Source organism: Centruroides sculpturatus, unplaced genomic scaffold (assembly GCF_000671375.1).
Source record: "Centruroides sculpturatus isolate CEXI.00-Female unplaced genomic scaffold, Cexi_2.0 scaffold658, whole genome shotgun sequence".
In the NCBI taxonomy this organism is placed as follows: Eukaryota; Metazoa; Arthropoda; class Arachnida; order Scorpiones; family Buthidae; genus Centruroides; species Centruroides sculpturatus.
Genome location: NW_019384934.1, coordinates 136,869 through 160,560, shown reverse-complemented (window position 1 = coordinate 160,560; position 23,692 = coordinate 136,869). Strand labels below are relative to the sequence as shown.

The 23,692-nt window shown below is 33.7% G+C and overlaps 1 protein-coding gene across 1 annotated transcript in view; it reads left to right on the top strand.

Moving 5' to 3' along the window:
* Positions 1–23,692, top strand: part of LOC111632041 (C2 domain-containing protein 5-like) — a 142,279-nt gene that overhangs the window by 4,659 nt on the left and 113,928 nt on the right. Inside the window, exons 2-4 of the mRNA XM_023376396.1 lie at positions 408–512; positions 10,236–10,325; positions 18,496–18,553. Of these exons, the coding sequence (XP_023232164.1) occupies positions 408–512; positions 10,236–10,325; positions 18,496–18,553 (253 nt within the window). The remainder of the gene's footprint in view (positions 1–407; positions 513–10,235; positions 10,326–18,495; positions 18,554–23,692) is intronic.

Here is a 23,692-nt window from a genome sequence, read left to right as displayed (position 1 = left end):
GGGGGCTCTTTTTTCGAGATTTCCCCATGTACGTCACAGGTGATGATCTTCGTTGACCAATGGTGGGCGAAGTGACAAACTTATGACACAACAGTTAACTCATCCTCTACAGGGAAGTATTGTCGTGGGAACGGAGTTTTTATGAGCGATTTTTATGAGAAAATTTGTCGGTTGTTTTTCCCTTTTTGTGTTAACCCTAACTTTAAATCTAATGAATAAAAATATTCGAATCTTAAATCCGGGCCCTCACAGAAGCATAAAGTTATAACAAAATGGCACAAAACATTTAAAAATTTTCTTTAGATATTTGTTTTTAATATTAGCTATAGTTTCCTTTAAATGGCAATTTTTGGAAATATAAGTTATGCAGTTGTTGTTATATAATTGTAAAATTTTTTTGTTTGTAGGACTGAAGATTTATCGGTATATCCAAACTGTGGTTTGTGTCACATTCCATACTCCGAATCCAGCGTCCCTTTTCCCGTTAATCTCGTACGATGCCACATATGCAGGTAATGTTTAATTATTGTAACATTGTGTTAATCCTGCTCGGAAATTTTTTCATTGTCATATAATTAATTCACAAATATATATTAAATAGTTTTTAGAAAGAAAAATGTTGTTATGAATGGTAAATATTTAAAAATGAAATATTTATTTGGTAAACATGTATCATTTTTAAGAATTCCACTGGATTGAAGTATTATAACTGACTGATGCATATCTTTGTTTAATTGAGTTTACTTGAATCTCTTTTCTTGATTTTTATCTTTGTCAGGATTATCTGGTTGTGAAATGGTGTTCTTTATAATTTTTTGAATTTTAATGTTTTCTTGTCCTTCCAATATGTCTAATGAATGATTTTCATTGTTTATATCTATTGTACTATGGTAGGTTGTAGAGCTTATACTTTTGGTATTTTTATTTCTCTTTGTACTCTCATCATATCCATATATTGTGTGATTGGTCCTAACATGTTTTGTCAGATAGAGATTTTGCAATAAATAAAGAAGAAAATTTTGACAAACTATGTAGTATAACATTCTTATTTGGACTCAAAGAATGAAAATTATCAAATTTAACATACAAGGAAATATTATGTATGAACAAATGAAACAGCTAGAAGTTAAAAACTTTAATGTATATACTGCCATCAGTGATACTGTTAGTTCTTAAAACGTTCATGGCAAACTTTAGTCACTCAAAGTCACTTTATTTGTATCATTTTAAAAATTTGCCAAAAATCCAATTTTTATCATACACATAAGAGAAAAATTATTTATATTCATTACATTATTTAGTTTTCAACAGTGTAGTTTATTTTAATGAATTATAAAAAAATTACTTACAAAAAATAATATATAATCACTTAAATTTATAATGAAAAATTACATCACTTTGGTAACAGATAAAATTTTCCAATTACATATTTTATTTTTTGCACCATGCCAGCACCAAGGAGAATATTGTTCTCTACATTTTGACATAACATTTATAAATATTGACCTATTTGTTCCCGAAATATTCCACTTTATATCAAGCAGTTTACATATACCTGTTTCACACCTCTTTGCTAAACTTAGATATATGGTGATAAAAATTTGCAAAAAATTTAATTTTCATCATAGACAGACAAAAAATATGTTATATACTACAAAAATCTATAAGTAAAAAAATAAAAAGAAAAAAGTCTATACAAAGAAAATCAATCACGGCACGTGTTTCTTTTCTTTGCAAAAAAATGAAAATAAATAAAATTTGGGGATTGCTTTGGAGAATTTTAAAATATCACCACCATTTCATCAGTTTAAATTTTTTTGCCACTTCCAATTATTTTTTGTCACCAGTTTTCCTTACTTATTAATGCTGGTGCTGGTAGCTGTATCAATTTGGCATGTGGAAAGCAAAAGTAATGCGTTAAGCTGTCACTTTGAGGAGAGGATCACATGTTTGGATCTCCAATTTGAATGAAACATGGTGAACATGTAGCCTTAAACACAAACAGCTCTTTATCCAAGTAATAGAACCCACTTTTTAAGTGTTTGCAAAAATTGGGCCTCTAAAAATTTAGTGTTTAGATTATAAGTTTTTGGAAGTTTTATGTTCCAGAGTTGCAATAACTGAGTAAATGAGACAATGTAAGTTCAAACCTTTGGCATTTTATTTTATTTTGTTTTTTATGTGTAACATTATTATTTTATTATTTTACCATATCATTAGAATTATTATTCCTCTCATTTAAAGCTTATAAAACAAGAGATTAAAAATTGTGATGTCATTTCCTGACGTCCATTTGTCAGTCAATAAAAAATCCCCAATTTGGAAATGCTGGAAAGCATTGCAAAAAACTGCCTTTGATTCTTAATGTCACTTTCTTCTTTTCTGCCCAAACTTGCCATGTGACATCATGAAATTGCTAGGGGAGATTATACTTTTCATTTCAGATGGATTGATCTGTGAGATTGAATCAGTCTTTGTCACATGATATGGATCGCTTCTGTCATGTGTTTTAGTTGGCAGAAAGTATACAAGTGGGGTTGAATTGTATTTACACTGTGAATAAATCTGCTCACAAAACAGCAAAATGGGAGAATATACGTCATGCATTCTTGCCATATAATCTCACAAAATTTTTTTTAAATACTTATTTTTTCATCTTAATTTATTGGATATTTTAATAATAATGTTTTTATTTACCATTTATAAGTTTTAAGTATAGTACTTTTCATTGTTGACAGTTAAACATATTTCTTTGCCATCAACTATATAGCTATAAGCTTGACTTTAAATGTGGCGGTCACCATCTTTAATTTTTTTTATTTAATTTGAACAATCTCTGCACGGATTAGTTTGATTGCAATTTAGTTAATCCTAGATGGCATTTGTATATATGGATAGAGATTGATCAGAATGCTTTAGTTCATTTGTATACAGGATTTTAATGATCAGAGTAATTTTGGATCAGTTTGATTAAAAAATTATAAGTACCCTAAGTGTGTGGTGCACAGGACTTCCATTGTAAGGAAACTTGATATTTTGCTGTTTTTTCGAAGTGTGATTTGTGATTCAATTTTATGCTGAAACAAGCGGACTAGAGTTTTTATTGCACTTGCAATTGCCAGTATTATATTTTTATCACCACTTGCATAAAAATATCGCCAAGTGGTGATTTTGGCGCTATGCTGCTCAACCCCTGAAAATTGTAACAAAACTAAAGTAAATAATAAATAAATAAATAAATAATGAATAAACATTCAAGACAACACCCTGAATAGAAATAAACTTCCTGCCTGGAAAAATTACATATAAACTGATAAATGGTGCCATTTGGTTGAAAGTATATAGAACAAAGTTGACACAGTTATATGCAATATTGTTGTCTTAAAGCAAATTTTTCATTAAAATTAAGCATTTTTCAAAATGACAAAATATCAAGTGATTATTTTCTGTGATGCTCAACTGATAATACATGAATCATCTTTCTATTGTATTGATGATTTAAGATCCAAAACAATAGAAGGTATAATAATCCATAGAAAGCAGATAGCCCTTTGACACCACAAAAACCTGAACAAAACTTAACTTCAAAAATCTTCAATCCAGTAAAAAATAGAAAGTTTATTAATGAAATGAATTTTTTTATTATGTATTATCGCCATCTTCAGATTCTACACTGAAACAGAAAGCAAATTTGAAATTATAAGCACTTGAAAAATGTAAATTTAAGTAGCCAGTTACAAGCATAGGAACATAAATATAATAAATAAAATATAGAAAATAAGATTAAAAATTAGCATGGAAAGTATTAAATACAAAATAAAAAATAAATAAATACAGTGAAATATACAAATATCATGAACAAAAGCAAAAGGTGATGAATACTATAAAACTTGAAATAATGTCCTCTAAGCATGTGACACCACTGCAGAATGTTTGAAGTTAATTGCAGTCCTTTTCTTGATAGCTATATAAATTTCCAGACTTTCCAAATATATAAGTTATTTTGCACTGAGGCGCAATGTAATACGAGGTCTGTTCAAAAAGTATTGGACTTTTATTTTTTTTGCGTAAACCAATGATGCGCGGGAGGCCTCTTTCGGCGGAGTTGTGGAGGGGACAGCCATGCACAGCCCTGAATTTTTTCCCGCTTGCAGGAAGCGTCAGTCGGCAGTCGGCCTATGAGTGAGGTCATGTAGTGAGCTCTCGTCGGATTCCACTAAGTTGGAAAATGACTGAACAATGTGAGCAGCGATATTACATCAAATTTTGCCAAAAACCTTGGCGATATTCGAGCGTAAACCATTCGCAAGATTCAGCAGGCTTTCGGGGACGATCCTCGAAGCCAAAAAAAGCGTGGCAGGCCCGCAGCAATATCAAGGTCATGTTGACAGTTTTTTCGACTCACGTGGGGTGGTGTGTCGTGAGTATGCACCACGAGGCCAAACCATCGCAAAGGAGTACTACCAGGAGGTCTTTGGTTGTCTTTCCAAAGCTGTGCAATGCAAACGACTGGATCTGTGGTCAATCAAAACTTGGCAACTCCATTGTGATAATGCATCTGCCCATTCTGCACATCTGATTTGGGCTTTCGTCACCAAACACAACACTCCTGTGGTTCGTCACGCTCTGTACTCTCCCCACATGGCTCCGTGTGACTTTTGGCTATTTCCCAAGCTGAAAATGCCGCTAAAAGGAACCCAATTTTAGTCGAGAGAAGACATCATGCGGAATGCGACAAACCGGTTGATGGCCATTCCAAAAGATGCGTTCCAGCAGTGTTTCCAGCAATGGCAGGAACACTGGGTTAAGTGTACAAGGTCTGTTCAAAAAGTATCGGACCTTTGGTCGGCAAAAATAAATTTATTGACTTTGAGGTACAAAACCCTAATCCCCTTCAAAGTAGTCTCCTTGGTAATGTATACACTTCTCCCAGCGTTCCTGCCATTGCTGGAAACACTGCTGGAACGCATCTTTTGGAATGGCCATCAGCCGGTCCGTCGCATTCCGCACGATGTCTTCTCTCGACTAAATTCGGGTTCCTTTTAGCGGCATTTTCAGCTTGGGAAATAGCCAAAGGTCACACGGAGCCATGTGGGGAGAGTACGGAGCGTGACGAACCACAGGAGTATTGTGTTTGGCGACGAAAGCCCGAATCAGATGCGCAGAATGGGCGGATGCGTTATCACGATGGAGCTGCCAAGTTTTGATCGACCACAGATCCGGTCGTTTGCGTCGCACTGTATCGGAAAGACGACGAAGGACCTCCTGGTAGTACTCCTTTGCGATGGTTTGGCCTTGTGGTGCGTACTCACGACACACCACCCCACGAGAGTCGAAAAAACTGTCAACATGACCTTTGATATTGCTGCGGACCTGCCGCGCTTTTTTTGGCCTCGAGGATCGTCCCCGAAAGCCTGCTGAATCTTGCGAATGGTTTACACTCGGGTATCGCCAAGGTTTTTGGCAAAATTTGATGTAATATCGCTGCTCACGTTGTTCAGTCATTTTCCAGCTTAGTGAAATCCGACGAGAGCGCACTACATGACCTCACTCATACGCCGATTGCCAACGACTGACGCTTCCTGCAGGCGGGAAAAAATTCAGGGCTGTGCATGACTGTCCCCTCCACAACTCCACCGAAGGAGGCCTCTCTCGCATCATTGGTTTACGCGGAAAAAAATAAGGTCTGATACTTTTTGAACAGACCTTGTATACACTACCAAGAAGACTACTTTGAAGGGGATTAGGGTTTTGTACCTCAAACTCAATAAATTTATTTTTGCCAACCAAAGGTTCGATACTTTTTGAACAGACCTCGTATATACACTCTATTAAAAGAATGATTAACATCACAGTCATGGGCAAAGACCTCCAAGGCAATTTTACATAGGAGTTTTCTAGTTATGTCCTGATGTTCCTTGATTCTAGTGCTCAAAGATCTATATGTCACTCCAACATTTGAAGCAATGATTCACCCTGTAATCATGTAAAGGAATTGAGTAGATCCTAGGTAGTCTCCTCTTTTCAGTGCAATTCTTATCATTCCTGAGTAATAGGAAGGCATTTTTAGAGTGTCATTTAACCAGTTAATCCAGTTTATGGTGTTGTTCATTTAACCTGAGCAAAATATAGAATTTTGACTTTATCAACAAAATCCAATTTTTCTACAATACCAGTAAAGCCATATTTCTTCATGCATCCTAAACCAGGATTCTAGGCATCAAAAAGTATATCAACCTTATCAACAGTTTTAAAATAACTTGATTAAGCTTGGCTACATATGGAAAGACCATAAATATAACAGTGAAATTTTAGATGAAAACTAAACATTACTTCTAATAAACAAAGTATATGATTTTAAGTCAAATTGATGGGTCGTCATCATCATCCACTTAGTCTTGATTTTGATAGCCAAGTCTCTTCTGTCTGACCAATGTGTACAGGAAGAGAGGTACAGTACCAGTACATCCAAGTCTAGCAATATGCCAACCAAATCACAAACATCAATAATGTATCACCACAATTCATTTATGATGCAGCCCAAACTGAGGTATATGAAGGAAAATGATGGCCAACATGGCTCACCAGAGACTTGTAAAGATTGTATCATTTTCCTATTTTACATTTTCAATGTGAAATAAATGATGATAATGATTACTATTTTATATAATGTTACGTAACTTACAAAAACAATTTGTGAGATTTCTGATAGGGCAAAAGGGGGGATTAATCCTTCTTTTTGTCAAGACGAACAAGGGGTGCAAGCGTGATGTGGTTGTCGACACTGAAATGGGTCATTTTTATATACAAATAGGTTAAGCTAGAGAGATGCAACAACTAAAGGATTTATCCCTGAAATTCTTAATTTGATTGGTTCTGATTTTCTCTCTCTCCACCTTCTAATTGGCCTTGTTTCTGTTTCTGGGTGAAATTAGATGACCAGATTGGGTGTGGGAAGATATCAACTCTGTTAATCAATTTGACACTTTTGTTTGATTTGATCCACAAGTGTTGATTGAACTTTGCTTATATCTCAAGCAATGATATTTTCTTTTCAGACTTTATAAAAGTTACAATGTGATAGCTTTTCTTTCAATGGAATGCTACATTTCCTGCTTTATTTTCAAATTTTGTGACATCTACAAGCATCAGAATCAAAGCTCAATGTTTTTGAAGTGACATTCTAAACACTCCAACTCTTGACCTTATGGGGTCGAGCATACTGTTTATTTCATACAATCTTGACATATCTATTTTACACATTTTGTTAACAACAAAATGTGTAAAATGGATGCACAAAAATTAAATTCACTTAAATATTTTTGTCAAGGAGGCCTAATGAGTAGGGACAAAGTGATGCAGCTTTCTGTTCATCGGAACCCATTTTCCATAGGGGATTGGTTAGCATGAGTCATCCTGAACAAATTGAGACAAGTATGATAACTGAGGCAAACCTTAAAGAAAGCTACCAACCCAGCTCTGGATTGGTCGGCCAACAGATATAAAAATGATATATAAGGCAACATGTTTGAAGGGGAAGAATCAAGCAAGGCTTAAGACTATGTCATTAGTGGCAGTCAAGAAGTAGTGCTGTATATACTGTAAATAGTGTAAAATAAATGGATTTAATCTGAGGTAAATGAGTGTTCTTTTTGATGGACCACAAATCCAGAATTTGGAGGACACAATCCAAAATTCACTACAGTAAACTCCTACAATGAGGGGAAATAAAATACTTTCGTACTGGAAACTACACTATAAATAAAAATCAAAACCTTTAAACAATCCAGCAAATCGTTATTTAATATCTTAAAAACGCTTTTGAATGCTTTAAGTGATCATCCTCAGTTATCATTCTGATTCGAACAAACAATTTGAAATTATGTAAAACAAAATTCAAAAAGCGGTTACATAAATATACGTTAACATTTACCAAGCTTAAATAATTGCAAAAATTATACAAGATACTTAAAACGAAATAAAGAAATAAAATAAAATATATACATCCAGTAAAAGTGATCTTAATTAACCTTCCCACCTACATAAACTACGTCAACTCATCATAGAAGGATTTCCATGCAGATGACAATCCGTCAGCATCCCTATGATTAATGCAGTTTTTGTGCAACTGCGCCTTGTGAATTTCTACTTTTTCCAGATGTTTCACGGCCTGCCTGGATCTTGTAGCCTTGATGATCGACGCCTGATCCCAAAAGACCTCGATATTCTGCTGCTTGGCAAAGGCAGCAAGTACTGTAGAGTCTATGTTTTTATTCACTGAGTGCTTATGTTCATCAATTCTTTTCTTTAAGTTTCTCATGGTTGCTCCTATGTATACCAGATTAGAGTTAAATCTACGGTCTTTTAACGGTATAGAGTATACTCCTGCCATCGTGTTGCGTTTGTAACTGCCTTTATCGTTCCTTAAAATCCTGTATACGGTGGGATTACACTTGTAAACTATCTGTGTATTCTTATTTCTGGTAACTTTCTGGGGAATATGTTCTGCGTTGTGGGAGATCATGTTAAAGGGGACATACATTATCGGACCAACAAATAAGTTACAACAATTGTAACTTATTTGTTGATACTTCTGATAGTGAATAAATGCCAAATAATTTAATTTAAATTAAAAGTTAAATAAAATTATTTTTCTCTTATATCTTCAAATGTGTATATGTATTACATATTATTTTTTTTATATACAGGGTGTATCAGAACGATAGATATCAGAATTGATATCTATCGTTCAATCAATCAATCAATGCATTCTAATTTGTATGATTTATATATATACATAAATCATACAATCAATCAATGCATTCTAATTTGTATGATTTATATATATACATAAATCGATCGTTAAATCAATCAATATATATATATTTATCAATGCTTTGTTTCTTGGATGATTTTTTTTTTTAAACTGTTGGCTTCACTGTTCATATACAGTAGAGCATTGATTATTCAAATCAATTGGGACTGGGGTTGTTCAGAAAATTGATTTTTTGGATAACTGATTATATACGAAAAAATATATTAACCTATCCCATGTTGGAATTTGTTCAAATCCTGGCACATTTTTAAGTACCCTTTATGTTCGCACCAATGCTGCCAGCTAAAACACGCACACCAACAAAAATAATATTGGAGTAGCCCAAGACATAGCCAAAGATTGCAGTGCCGCAGCACTAGCGGAAATTTAAATTTGCCAACTGGAAAGCTTTCGGTTAATTGACGTTTCAGTTGATTGACATTCGGATAATCGATGCTCTACTGTATAAACAACTAGTAAGAGTATATTTTCACTTTTATAAACAAAAAGTCTGAAACTATGTGAAAATGTCAAATTTATCTTACGCGTTATACGGGACTGTTTATTGCACTGTATGAGTTCTAGTTACAAAATTTTTGTCGTGTTATACAAATTGACATTATAAGGGAGCATATTATATGGGTGTCTACTGTATTTTATTAACAACAAAATATTTAAGTGAATGGAATTTTTGTGCTAATTTAGTTTCCTTTACGTCCTTATCTCGTGGTTTTTTTCTATTATAGTCAACTAAGACCTATCTTATTAATAGGACATTTACACTGGTGTGATAGTTATTTGCAATAAGTATGAGTTCTTAATCAGAAAGAACAAAATCTTTATTTTTCACCTGTTTTATTCACTAGAAATTTGGCTGCTAATAGTTAAATTAATCAAAATTTTTTAACTATTAGCAGCCAAATTTCTGGTGACTAGAACAGGAACAACAGGTGAAAAATAAAGATTTTGTACTTTCTGATTAAGAACTAATACTTATTGCAAATAACTATCACATTAGTGTAAATGTCCTATTAATAAGATAGGTCTTAGTTGACTATAATAGAAAAAAAAAGGAATTTTTGTGCATTTAAATAGAGATTTGGACTCTGTCCAGGACTCACATAATTAAGCATGACTTAAATTTATATAAAATTTGTTATAAAAATTGATAAAAACAATTAAAGAAGACTAACAATTTGTTTGTATTAGCACAAATTTCAATTATTGAGCATGTACTATATTTTTTTGTGTTATTTTTTGGAATGTTTTGTTTTTCAAGAATTCTCAGTTATTCATAAAAATATGTGAAACTATTTGAACTTTAAATATATATGTTGAGTAAATTATTTTTTGGATTATAGTGAATATAATTTTATAGATATATTAATAAAAATGTTTTTGATTTTATTGTTTGTTACAGAAGAGCCAAAGTCCCAGATGTTCTTTTCATGACAATAGAACCACCTAGTAATATTCCAATAACTGGAAAAGGCTGTTTTATACAAGCTAGGTTTGTAATTTTCTTTTAATGTACTGAATTTTCTATGATTTTATTAGGTCCGCAGTTTGCTTTTTGTTAAAAAGATTTGACAAGTAACAAGATTCTGTGGGTGCCTTAACGTTCCATCAATCGTTTTATCACCATATATACATCCAAAACACCCAAACAAACACTTCAAAACAAATATTAAAACAAAAAAAACTATGCAAACATCCACAATTGCCTTCAATCCTATTTTCAATCCTTGTATAAATTTATTGCTAGAATGAAGAATGCTAGATTCATTTACAGAAGAAACCAACCAAACCATGTACTAGCTGTTTCATAATGAGAAAGATATGTGATATTCAATTAGGACACAAGCAGGGTCTGTACAGACCTGCAAAGTCAGGGAAAATCAGGAAAGGTCAGGGAATAAGATTATTAGCAGGGAAAGTCAGTGAATCTGCAACTACTGTGGAATCTGTGTCACTCTTGCTCATTTTTGACCTGAATACATCTTTAAATTTGGTTCAGTATAGGGTTCTATGAAAACTGGAGCAACCAGAAGAATGGCAAGATTTGTTACACTTATATCTCGTAAAGTATAAATGATAATCTAATGATTAAAATTTTGTTGGATAGAGAGTTTATGTTCGTATTTAAAATGGTGTGTAGTGGGGGTATGCAGCTGTGAGGGGTTTTGCAGTTGCATGTTAAAGCTGAAAATAGCAACAGCATTTGGGTAGCATATAACTTTGGATTGTGAAGCAATAGGACACTGAAATTAGTGTTGATCTGTACAGAATGACAGGATCTACAACATTTAGCAATAATAGGTAATAAAATAGAATTTGTAAAGTTATAAGCCAGTAAGTGTGTGAGTTGAAGATAATTTTTATAATGTCAAAGAGATTGCAAAGCAAATATGAACAGAAATGTAAGAAACATATATCATTGGACAAAAAAATTTAAAAGGAATCAGAAAAGCTTAAAATGACTAATGCCAAGTGATGCAGATTGTATAAAGAGCATAAGAAAACTGAGCGTGCCAACTCTGATGAGAATATTATGAGTGTACCACCACCTGAATCAATGGATATTGACTTGGAATGTGATAACCAAAAAAGACTTTAGTCATTTACATATAATCCTTCCTCTAATAACACAGACAGATTCACATGTTAAATGATTATGATTGTGTCCCAAACACAACCTTCCCAATTTTTTTGACCTGCATGACATCTTGTTAACTGTTTGCAGTCAGTTGATGCTGTGGGGATGCAAAGAACTGTTAGTCGGCTTAACAATATTGTATATGGGGCTTTTTGGACTGGATGGTGGATCTCACACAATTCATGTATTTTTATTCATTGTATTCTTTGCTGATGGCTACATACAGTATGTGGAGATAATAACCCTGCCAATTTTGATTTACAAAAAATACAGGCGAAATCTGCCTTATTCCAACTCTGGGAAAAGTGTTAGATGGTCTAATGATTAATAGGATCAAGCATAGAACATTGCATCAAAATCAGTTTGGCTTCTCTAAAAACAAAGGTACAGTAGATGCCATCTATCAGATTGTTAACTACACTACCAAGCTAAACAAAACAATTAGCATATGGCAATTATCACTATTGACTTTAGAGGTACCTTCGATCACACTTTGTGGCCTTTTATCTTGCACACATTACATGCTCATCATTGCTCTCAAAATCTTTACAAACTTATTCAATCCTATCTTAGCAACAGGAGTACAGTTGTTTATACAACACAAATTAACATAGTCATACCCATCACTCGAGGCTGTCCTCAGGGAGCCAGTTCTCTGGAACATAGCCTGTAACTCTGTTCTGCACTTAAACAACACCCTGCCTCCTGGCTGACGCATACAGGGCTATGCGGACGACACAATTTTCTTAGCTTCACACAGAACAGCGAATGCTTACAGGACATATGCAACGACATTCTCAATAACATTCACCAGCGGAGTATTAAGAATAGGCAACCCATTAACACAGATAAATGAGAAAGTAGGTAGGAACGTGCCACTCATCAGGAAGCTTACCCTTCGAATAGGTACTCGCAGAATAAAGCAAACAACGGAAATTAAATATATAGGCGTTACTCTTGATGAGGGACTTAACTTCTCATCCTACATCAAATACATCACAGACAAAGCTAAAAAGACGGCCAACGCCCTCATTTGTATTGCTAGGAACACATGGGGACTTGGCCCTAACGCTACTAAGTTTATTTACAGGGGTGCAATTTAGCCAGCACTCTTCTATGCCATACAGGTCTGGGGCCACATGGCCACCAAAGTCCATAACCATAAAAAACTGTTACCTGTTCAAAGGATTTGCAGCTCTCTGCATTTGTAAGGCTTATAGGACTGCACTAACTAGTGCTCTTTTGGTAATGTCAGGGTTGACCCCTATTGACTTAGAAATTAAATGTATTATTTGGCAGGAAAATCTCATCACCTTGCCCTGGCAAGATTATAGTGACTCAGATGTTGACAAAATGATGAAGTACAGTATAACAAAATATTGCCAGAGTTAAAGTTTTCATAAACTTTATTGACAATGACCCACTTTTTCACCAAAACTCTGCCACTCTCATTGTAAGTTTCAGGGAGGTATGGGGAAGAAATGTAATGATTTCGAATGAGTCTGTGCTGAACCAAAAATAGCACATGATAAGTGATTTCTCCTTCTTACAGATCAATTTATTGTTTAAATTGTTCTGAATTTCCTGCCTTTTTACTTTAAAAAAATTTGATTTTATGATGTGATGCAAGCCTTTTTTTTAGTTAAATAAGATTTACAAATTAATTTAAATAAAATCAAGAAATTTTTTTATATGACGTAGAAATGATGTTGCTAATTACGTAATTGATTTTATGTGAAGTTTTTTGTTTTTTGTAAGTGAATAAAGTGTTTTTTAATAAATTTATATAATTGTGTGCAAAATGGGCTTAAATAGAGTTGTCTGAATATTACACAATGGAAAGGAGAAATGTAGAGACTCTGATAGGTTAGGGAATGATGTCATAATTGATCAGGGAAAGTAAGAGAATGTCAGAGAATCATAGATGGAATTATCTGTAAGGCACATATAATATATAATAAAAAGTATATGAAATACTTTTTATTGACAGTAGATGTTAAACAAGGCCTGAATACATAGGAGTCATTTTACACACCATCTGATCTAGTATACATGAACATTTTATGGATATAAATGAAAGAATCACATGTTACTCCCTTGGTCATATTTGCCTCAGATCTCAAAATTGAAATTCTGTTTAATGAATTTTTCAAGCAGCAGTGTGTTGTGACAATTTTCAAAAGGGATCGGATGTGAGAAAACTCATTTTTCGTACATTATAAGAATTATTATTTAAACATCCAGAAGAAACTCAGTTTATTTGCACATTAATTTTACTTTCCTTTCTCTGTTATGTATAATGGAAAATACGGCAATCGGTCAAAAAATGACTCCCTCCCAAAGATCTTAACATTTTTGGATTCAGGAAACCTTAAAACGTCAAAAAATGCAAACAATTTGGGGTTTTGTTTTGTATGTATGAATTTTAGTTTAAGTGCGAGGGCACGATTTTGTTCATTCTCTTTGAACCTTAATAACTCTTGTATCCTTTTTCAAAAATTTCTGAAATTTTGCAATGAGGTTCTAGTATCTGGGATTGTTGCTATTAAATTTTGGAGGTTAAAGGTTGACAGGATAGGGAGATGAAGGAAAGTTGCGTCATATCTTGAGTAGGTTGGACTTGATGATGATCTTACTCGTTAAAACCACTTCTTACAGAATTACTGGAATGTATAATTCACACTCGAGAACCTTAGGAGTCCAGTAACAACAACACTTTAATGGATAACTAACATTTTCGACCGGTCCCCGGTCTTCTTCAGGTTTTTAACCAGTAAGATTTGAACATGGAATGCAAAGAGAAATATTTACAAATTATTTTTAAAACCCTATGGAATGTATGGAACAACATGTTCAAAAATTATTTTAAAATCTATGAAACAATCTAAGTGCGTGTAGACAACTTTTATCCATATATGTTATCATGGCGATAGAAATAAATCTATACCATAAACAATGAATAATAAGATATAAATAATGGTATTAAAAAAGGTTGCTAACTGCTAGTGTCTCCCATTTTTTCATAACAGTACCTCCATGCATAGGAAACCTTAATAGCATCATTTGTGTTAATACAGTTGCCATGCAAAGCCGGCTTTGTAAATTTCTAATGCCTCAAGGTTCCAAAGGTGTTCAATTCGATGTGACAATCTGACCAATTTGGCTTTATGAAGGTCGGCCCATATGTTGAGGTCTGTGTTGTAGGTGGCTAAGGTGGTGGTATGCCTTTTGTTAGTGATATCATACCTGTGGTTCTGTAATCTTTTGCTTAGAAAGTGCTTTGTGGACCCGATGTGTACAGTACTAAATCACTTTGAAATCTGTTGTCTCTGATCAGAATCATGTATACACCTGGTGTCCAACTTTCGTTGGTCCTGTCTTTTGCCATTTTGCAATAGCCCATATACCATGTTGGATCTTTTATAGGCAATCTTTGTGCCTGTATGGGATGTGTTCCATAGGTTTTCAAAAATAATTTGTAAATATTGTTTTTTGCATTCCACATTTGAATCTTACTGGTTAAAAACCTGAGGAAGACTGGGGTATGGTTGAAAATGTTAGTTATCCATCAAAGTGGTGTTGTTATTGGACTCCTAAGGTTCTTCAGTGTGAATCTTACTTGTTATTAGCATTTATAATTTTTTTATAAAATTATCTTTACTCTCAAAAGTAAGCTTGTTGCCATTTTATAATAATTAAAATTATAAAAAGTTTTTAATAAAATATGATAATGGATGGCACTACACAATTCTAAATGTTGCCAGGAAAGTTAAGCAACTCATTGCTGGATTGTTTGTTTTGGAAACTTAAGGCTCCAAACGATGTTTCCAGCAGGCAATCCAGAATACAGAACAGAAATATTTGATTGGCTTCACTCTGCTGTGATGATTCACCTAGGTCAGCTGCATCATTCGCAGATTTAAACAGTGTTATTCTTTGCTGTGAGAGATCTGCTTCTCCTAATGAGTCTCCTTTTGTGTTTAATTCAAAGCTTTGTAGTCACCTACCCTCTTTTAAGTAGAGTCACACTTTATTTGAAAACTTCTGTTTTATAATAATAGAAATACAAAAATCACTAATGCAATGTTGTTATCAATAAGAATAGGAAACAAAATCTTTTATTATAGGACCACCTGGATGTGTGCAAAACCTAACAGGAACATGTATGTGCAAGCTAATCCTGTCAATGAGTCAATTAAAAGAGCCCTGAGTGGTATTCAGGTTGGTTCGAGGAAAAGTTGAACTCGGTGTAGAGGAGGGGAAGCTGGATGGGAAAAATACACAAAACATACATACTTTTCAAGTGAAAGATTTCAAGTACAAATGCATTAAAAATAATAATGCAATAGTACTTGAAAGAATTTAGGAGACTATTCTATTTCCCCTAGTCCATTCTCAGCATGCCACTGTTTGCAAGAAATATAGAAGACCTAAAGCCACTAAAACAACTCAAAATATGCTGAATCAAAAACAAAGTAACGTGCATTAATTGTAAAAGTTGAAACTTCCTTTCAACTGCTTGGAAAGCATTGTTTGAACTTGAATATACTCTTTTTATGGTTTGTTTCTTTATCTATTTTTTTTTTTATTTTAATTTTTTGTCTTTTCTATCTCGGCATGTCCTACATGGCTTTTCAACTATGCATAACTATTAAATTTATGTAGAACAGATATTGAATTAGGAGATTGTTAGCCTTTGAAATTGTGTTTGTTTTTCTTTTTCTCTTTATGAAATGTTCCACATTTTAAATCATTGGAAACCTGTCCTTTATAGAATGTTGTATATTTTTAAAAAAGTTGGAAATAATAATGATGATGTTCCACTGCCAATGTTCTTTTGTTTTGTAAAGGTGTTCATACACTGAAGATGAACTTCAAGAGCTCAAGTGTTTTGATTATTTAATACATTAATTGAAGATAAAGGTTAATGTTTATATTTTTTATACTAGGCCACTCTGAAAGTTTCCAGATATGTGAAAACTACTGAATACAGACAAAGTCTACAATGCTTTACTGCTAAACATTTTCTGAGCAATAGTACTTGAAAGAATTTAGGAGACTATTCTATTTCCCCTAGTCCATTCTCAGCATGCCACTGTTTTCAAGAGTTCAACAGTATATCTGCATTCTTGAAATTTCTTGTGCCTGACCTTGGAGGTACCATCATATGTGGATGTTGAAAATGATGTTTTATGACTTTAAATCTGGTTTGTCAGAGTTCCAGTGTCTCCACTATTTACAATATTCTTGTCCATTGAAAGGTTAAGTATTCTGGTGGTTTGGAGAATTTAGATCTGGCAGAAACAAGTTTAAAGATAGAGAGAAGCAATCAGTCTGCAACTGCAGTGACTCAAAAAAAAATGTGGTTTACATTGAGAAATTTCTTAGAGAACACCCCAGTATAACTCATAAGGATATTGAACACACCTTGGGTGTGGGACTGCCTACAGTGAATGGTATCTTGCACAATCATCTTTGTGTTGGTAAGATTGTTGTCTCAGTGGATGCCTCATTCTCTGACTGAACAGCAAAAAAAGCTTGTGTGGAAAAAATTTCAATGGGAAAGCTCAAAATGTGTGGGACATTGTCAGTGGTGACGAGACCTGGATCTACCAGTATGACCCTGAAAGCAAGAGATGGTTTGCAGTTTGTGTCATTTCCAATGGAACACCACCTGTTAAACGTCCAAGAAGTGTTGGTTGGAAAATGGTAACAACATTCTTTAAAAGACAAGGTCATGTTTCCATAGCTCTTGAGGATGGGAAGATATTTGATGCTAAATGGTATGTCGCCATTTGTCTTTTTCAAGTCTTTCAAGAAATCTGCAAGCAGCATCGTAAAACAGGCCTTCATGGATTCTTGCTGCATCCTGACAATGCAATGGTGCCTACAGCAATGAGAACAGTGGACTACTTGAATGACTCCAGAGTTCAGTTGGTCATTCTTTCACTTTATAGTCCAAATTTTGCACCCTGTGACTTATTTCTGTTTCCCAAAGCCAAGGAGGTCCTCAAGGGATGTCTTTTAGGAGTTCAGAAGAGGCAGTTGCTGTGTGCAAACACATTTTGATGGACATATCAGAAGAAGACTGGTGCCACTGCTTTTAGAGCTGGTTCTCCCTCATGCAATGATGCATTTAGTATCAGGAAAAGTACTTTGAGAAGATATAAAGACAAAGTAACAAGAAACAGGTTCGTTGTATTCGGAAACTCTCAGAATGGCCTTTATATATATATATATAAAGGCCATTCTGAGAGTTTCCGAATACAACGAACCTGTTTCTTGTTACTTTGTCTTTATATCTTCTCAAAGTACTTTTCCTGATACTAAATGCATCATTGCATGAGGGAGAACCAGCTCTAAAAGCAGTGGCACCAGTCTTCTTCTGATATGTCCATCAAAATGTGTTTGCACACAGCAACTGCCTCTTCTGAACTCCTAAAAGACATCCCTTGAGGACCTCCTTGGCTTTGGGAAACAGAAATAAGTCACAGGGTGCAAAATTTGGACTATAAAGTGAAAGAATGACCAACTGAACTCTGGAGTCATTCAAGTAGTCCACTGTTCTCATTGCTGTAGGCACCATTGCATTGTCTACAAAAACTAATTGTAGGCACCATTGCATTGTCAACAAAAACTAATATTATATATATATATATAATATTAGTTTTTGGAAGTGCTAATGCAACTATCTTGATATGAAGATGGGATGTTTGTTCCTGGTCTGTGCACAGGATTTTAAAAAATCAGTTCTTTTAATAATGTAGTTTATTAATATTTATAATATAGGTATATAAAGTAACACAATACAGTAGACTAAGAAGGAACTAAATGAATATAAAATAAGTATATATTATGTTCAGTATACTTTTTAAATTTTTTCAAAATGGAGGGTTAATCCCTCAACATCTGATGTATATAGCCTTGGTTTATACTAAAAAACTAGTATGGTAATAATTTAATAGATTTGTTAGCATAAACAATTGTATTTATTATATATTTAATGTGTGTGTTGTATTTTCAGAGTGTGTCGAGTGAAAAAGGATGGAAAAGGTGAACAGAATGCTAAAGAAATTAGTGATGTAAGTATTTTTGTATAACTATTAGAATACAAGTTTTTTATAATTTAAGTTAGCTTTTGGTGAAGTTTTAATATCTGAATTGAAAGCTGCAGTTTAATTTAAATTCACACACAAACAACATCAAAACATTTAATATATTAACATTTTTCACTTTAGATTTATTCCATTTGTGAGCTGCCGGGGAGGTCGGGAAGTCCTCTCTTTCCGGCCATCGGTCGGTGACCTACTTTCTTGTCAAGGATGGTGTTTTGTTCAGTTACACGTTACGTGAGTGGAGGAGAGTCGGAGGGGCCGACAATAAGATGTTGGTAAAGTCGAGTAACAACACCATTTAAAAAACAAAACAAGAGTTTATTAAACTAAGTAACTAAATAAAATTTAAACAAAACTCCTTTGACTTCGCGGATGAGAGAGAGAGAGTTCACATTAATATTTCATACCTCTGTGATAATATTGGACGGATACTTCTGACTTAATGGTTTCGAAAAGCAGTGCATGATGTGGCACAAAGTCTTCCAATTAAGGTTGTACAGTAGGTATGAGGGGAAGATATGGGTCGTCTTCATTGTTGTTCATTTGATCGGCGACTTCCCCGAGAGGGTAAGAAGGATGGCTTTTATACTTTTTGTGGTGGGAAAATTAGTCAGGTGATCAATTGTTTTAGCAGGTGTGGGGTTAAAGTTGGTGTTAGAATGACAACATTATGATGAATTTTGCCTGTAAGTGTAAACTATACACGGTTTGATCGTGAGAATGTTTATAGTTAAACAGAAAGAGTTATAAATTTCTCATGCACTTTATATTTCGTTTTTGTAGGTCCAAATTCCTTTAGTTAAAGGAATTTATTATAAATTTAAAGGATTACTTTCTTTTATGAAATTATATGAACTTCGAATTTCACACATTTTTATATCACCAACGGAAAATCAACAAAATCCATCTTATAAACAAAGCACTGAGAAATGTATATATCACACTAACCTTATGAACTTGTACCTCAAAACAAAAACCTTTAAAATGTAGCCTTTTTATTCATTTTTCCAAATGTTTTCGGTCATTTTGAATGGTCTTCACCAGGAACAGAAAAATTGAATCTTAGATTTTTATGTTCCTGAGAAAGACCATTCAAAATGGCCAAAAACAAATAAAAGGGCTACATTTTAAAGGTTTTTGTTTTGAGGTATGAGTTGTATTTAAGTGCAGTTACAGAAGAGTGTAACCTTATAAAGCTTTGCAAATATTTTTAACATACCACAAACGTTTTTGGTCCACCTTAGGACCACCTTCAGGTGGAATTCTATTAGAGAAGAGCTTTTTCAGTACAATTCCATTCTACACTAGTCTCTTGAAAACTTGGCCTAATGTGGACCGAAGGGTGGCCAAGTTTGTGAAAATGCTGGGTTATTGGGAATGGGGTTAAAAAAAATAAGTATGAGTGTTTCCTCAGAAAATACTGTACTGTACTTGTATATATTGTTTACTTGAGAATACAACAGAGAATAAACTGCCCAAATACTTTTAAACAAAGGAAAAGTACGTTTTTTATGAAGGCATAGAGCCTTTACTACATGAAAATGAAAATTAATGAATACACTGTGTACAGTAATTTACCTGATAAGACAGATCTCAGAGAAATACTTTGAGGCATAAAGCTGTCTATAATGAAAATTAATTAACTAAAGATTTATTTTTTGCCCTGCCAGGGTGTGGTTGAGTTATCCGGACTGCCGGGTTATCGAGTGCTGAGTTTTTGAGAGACTACTGTATTCCATTTCCGATGTCAGAAATGGAGAATTCCACCTGAAGAAAGTCCTAAGGTGGACCGAAAATGTTTGTGGTACGTTAAAAATATTTGCAAAGTTTCATAAGGTTAGTGTGATATATACAGAAAATCAAGAACAGCATGCCTCAAACACATTAAACAGATTAACTTTTATCTGTTTAGTGCATGATGAGGATATCTTTAAGAGTATTAAAAGGGAAAAACTACTATATTTTTGGTGCATATGCCATGGGTTTAACTTAATTTAAGAGCAGGTGCAGGCTCTGTGTTAGTCTAACACAATTTTTTTGTTCAGTAGTACTGTATTATTATAAAGGCTGGTTTCACTATATGATTTTGTGTACCTAAATGGATTTTGTGCCATTTCAGGGTAATAGTCAGGTTTTGGGCTATATGTAATTTTTTTATAAAGAGTTGACAGCATTTTGGTGGAGGGAAATGTGTATAAAAAGAATTGCGGGTTGGCTGGAGGGTCTTTTGTTTCTGGAGGGTGAGAGGTCACCCAGGTGAAGGAAAGGGTCCTTGATTTGTCTTGTGTTTCTTTGTGTGTTAATGTGTTTGGAGTGACTGCATGGAGTGGTGCAAGCGATATCTACACGAACTTGTATTACTATCTGGAAGTGAAAGAATCTGTTTGTATCGGCTGGAATATTTACTGGGTGATAAAAATGTTTTATTGGTAAAAAGTAATTGTCGGTAGTGGACATTGCCCGACAATTAGTTTTCTTTTGTGAGCCCCACGTGTCTGGACTTTACCGAAAGGACCTGTATTATAGCAATCTCGTTGTATAGATGAATCTGGAGAGTTTGTGGGTGTCTGTATGTGCAACTGTGCAACCTGGTGAACAAATTTGTCAATTTTTGTGTATATTTATTTTACTTGTACATAAAGTTATTGTTAAGCTATTTTCATTTGTCTTCTTTTCACGTGGTAATTCATTCCCTTTCACAATAGTGTTAGTAACAATTATTGTGATTTTCCAGAATTTGCATAGACTGTTGCCTAGCAACAACCCATTTATGAACATGGAAATTGTGGAATGTAATGAGTACATTTTTTTAATGAATATGAAAGGTTAGATAGATGTCAATCAACAGCCATAGAAAATATTTTTTGCTCAAAAGTTATGACAGATTGCAATGAACAACCTTAATGAACTGGTGGAAAAAAATCCATTTTATTTAATCAGTCTTAGACAATATTGCAATAAAATAAAGTGAATATTCGGACAAAAATTTTGAAAGAATTAGAAGTCATTGGTAATTATATACTCTTCCCTAACTAAACTGATAATGACATTAACACTAACATATAAATTAATTCTTAATTTACTGTAAAATTCCAGTTATTTTACACGTTATCATACTAAGAGACTCGAGACCATTATTTTATTATAACACTATTCATTACAATATTCATAATTTAATTCTGACATGTAAAATATATTTTGACACTTTTTACCATGCTTTCTTCAGTTAGATTTCTTATTGAAATTTTTACACAAAACATCGGACTTAATACAATATTCTCACAACAACATATCTAACACCTCCCATTTATTAACATTTCTAGACTATGGTTCACTGTTGACATTTACCCACTGCTGCATAAACCGTAATATATTAATATTTCTTAATTAATGTGCTTTCTCACTACATCGGGTTGTATATACTCCAAACCAACAACTACCTACAATTAACTATTAACCAGTGCGAAATTCTTTAAAATCGGCGAACGTTTTCGATTCCCCTCCTGGGATCTTCTTCAGCCTTACTTTTTTATAGCTTTCGTTATAACCGAATTCTTTAATTCGAATGTTTTTGAAAAATACGGAACTTGCCATTTTTTGAAAAAATTTCCGAAAACGGAAGGAATCCACGTGTTATTTCAAATGTAATTTTCTACCAATGGGGAATCGTTGTGTGCAGTACGTCATAAAATTTATCTTATAAAATATATTATGATTTATCGTCAATTAAAAATTGCCATGCTGCAGAGAGATTTATTTCTTCTTTGAAATTAATGCATGCGGATTTACGATCGGCTTTAAAGATTTTCACTGCCTTCAAAGTTCTTAGTTGTTCCGGGTGTTGGGTGGTGCGAATAATATATACTATCTACGTATGCGACAAACCCGGACATCACACCGTTCTTCGATGAAGTGCATGTTATTCGCACCACCCAACACCCGGAACAACTAAGAACTTTGGAGGCAGTGGAAATCTTTAAAGCCGATCGTAAATCCGCATGCATTAATTTCAAAGAAGAAATAAATCTCTCTGCAGCATGGCAATTTTTAATTGACGATAAATCATAATATANGGAACAACTAAGAACTTTGGAGGCAGTGGAAATCTTTAAAGCCGATCGTAAATCCGCATGCATTAATTTCAAAGAAGAAATAAATCTCTCTGCAGCATGGCAATTTTTAATTGACGATAAATCATAATATATTTTATAAGATAAATTTTATGACGTACTGCACACAACGATTCCCCATTGGTAGAAAATTACATTTGAAATAACACGTGGATTCCTTCCGTTTTCGGAAATTTTTTCAAAAAATGGCAAGTTCCGTATTTTTCAAAAACATTCGAATTAAAGAATCCGGTTATAATGAAAGCTATAAAGAAGTAAGCCTGAAGAAGATCCCAGGAGGGGAATCGAAAATGTTCACCGATTTTAAAGAATTTCGCACCGGTTAATGGTTAATTGTAGGTAGTTGTTGGTTTGGATTAATATTTCTATTTTAAAATTATAATTTACAATATTTAATCTAAACCTTTTAAAAAACTGACATAAAAAATTGTTATAAACCATACTCATACCCAGCAGACTTAAATAAATAAAAAACTTAACCACCACCTTAATATTCGCTGAGAGATTTTTTTATTATAACAAACGTTTTTGATCTATTCTATAGATCATCCTCAGGCTAAAAAGAGTATTTCTTAAATGGAACAATAAGTTCAAAAATTCAAAAATATTAACAACCAATAACATTTCCAGTAATAAGAATAACTAAAACATTGTAAATGATACAAAAATGTAAAAATAAATAACATATTACTTGTACCAAATATTAATACTGTCTATCCTATCTAGACAGAATTTCCTTTATAACATACTAGAGTTCATGCGCCTCTTGTAAGTTTTTAACGGCATACTTCCAAGTCGAAGGAAGACCCTCCGCGTCACTTGCGTTAATGCATTTTTCTTTAAGCTTGCTTCTGTAAATTTCTATGTTTTCCGCCATTCTTGCTAAAGTTGGAGAGAGTATCTGTTTTAGGATTTCCACTTCATTCCATTGAACCAAGGATCCTTCTGCTTGCGCCATCTGGACCAATACTGTTGT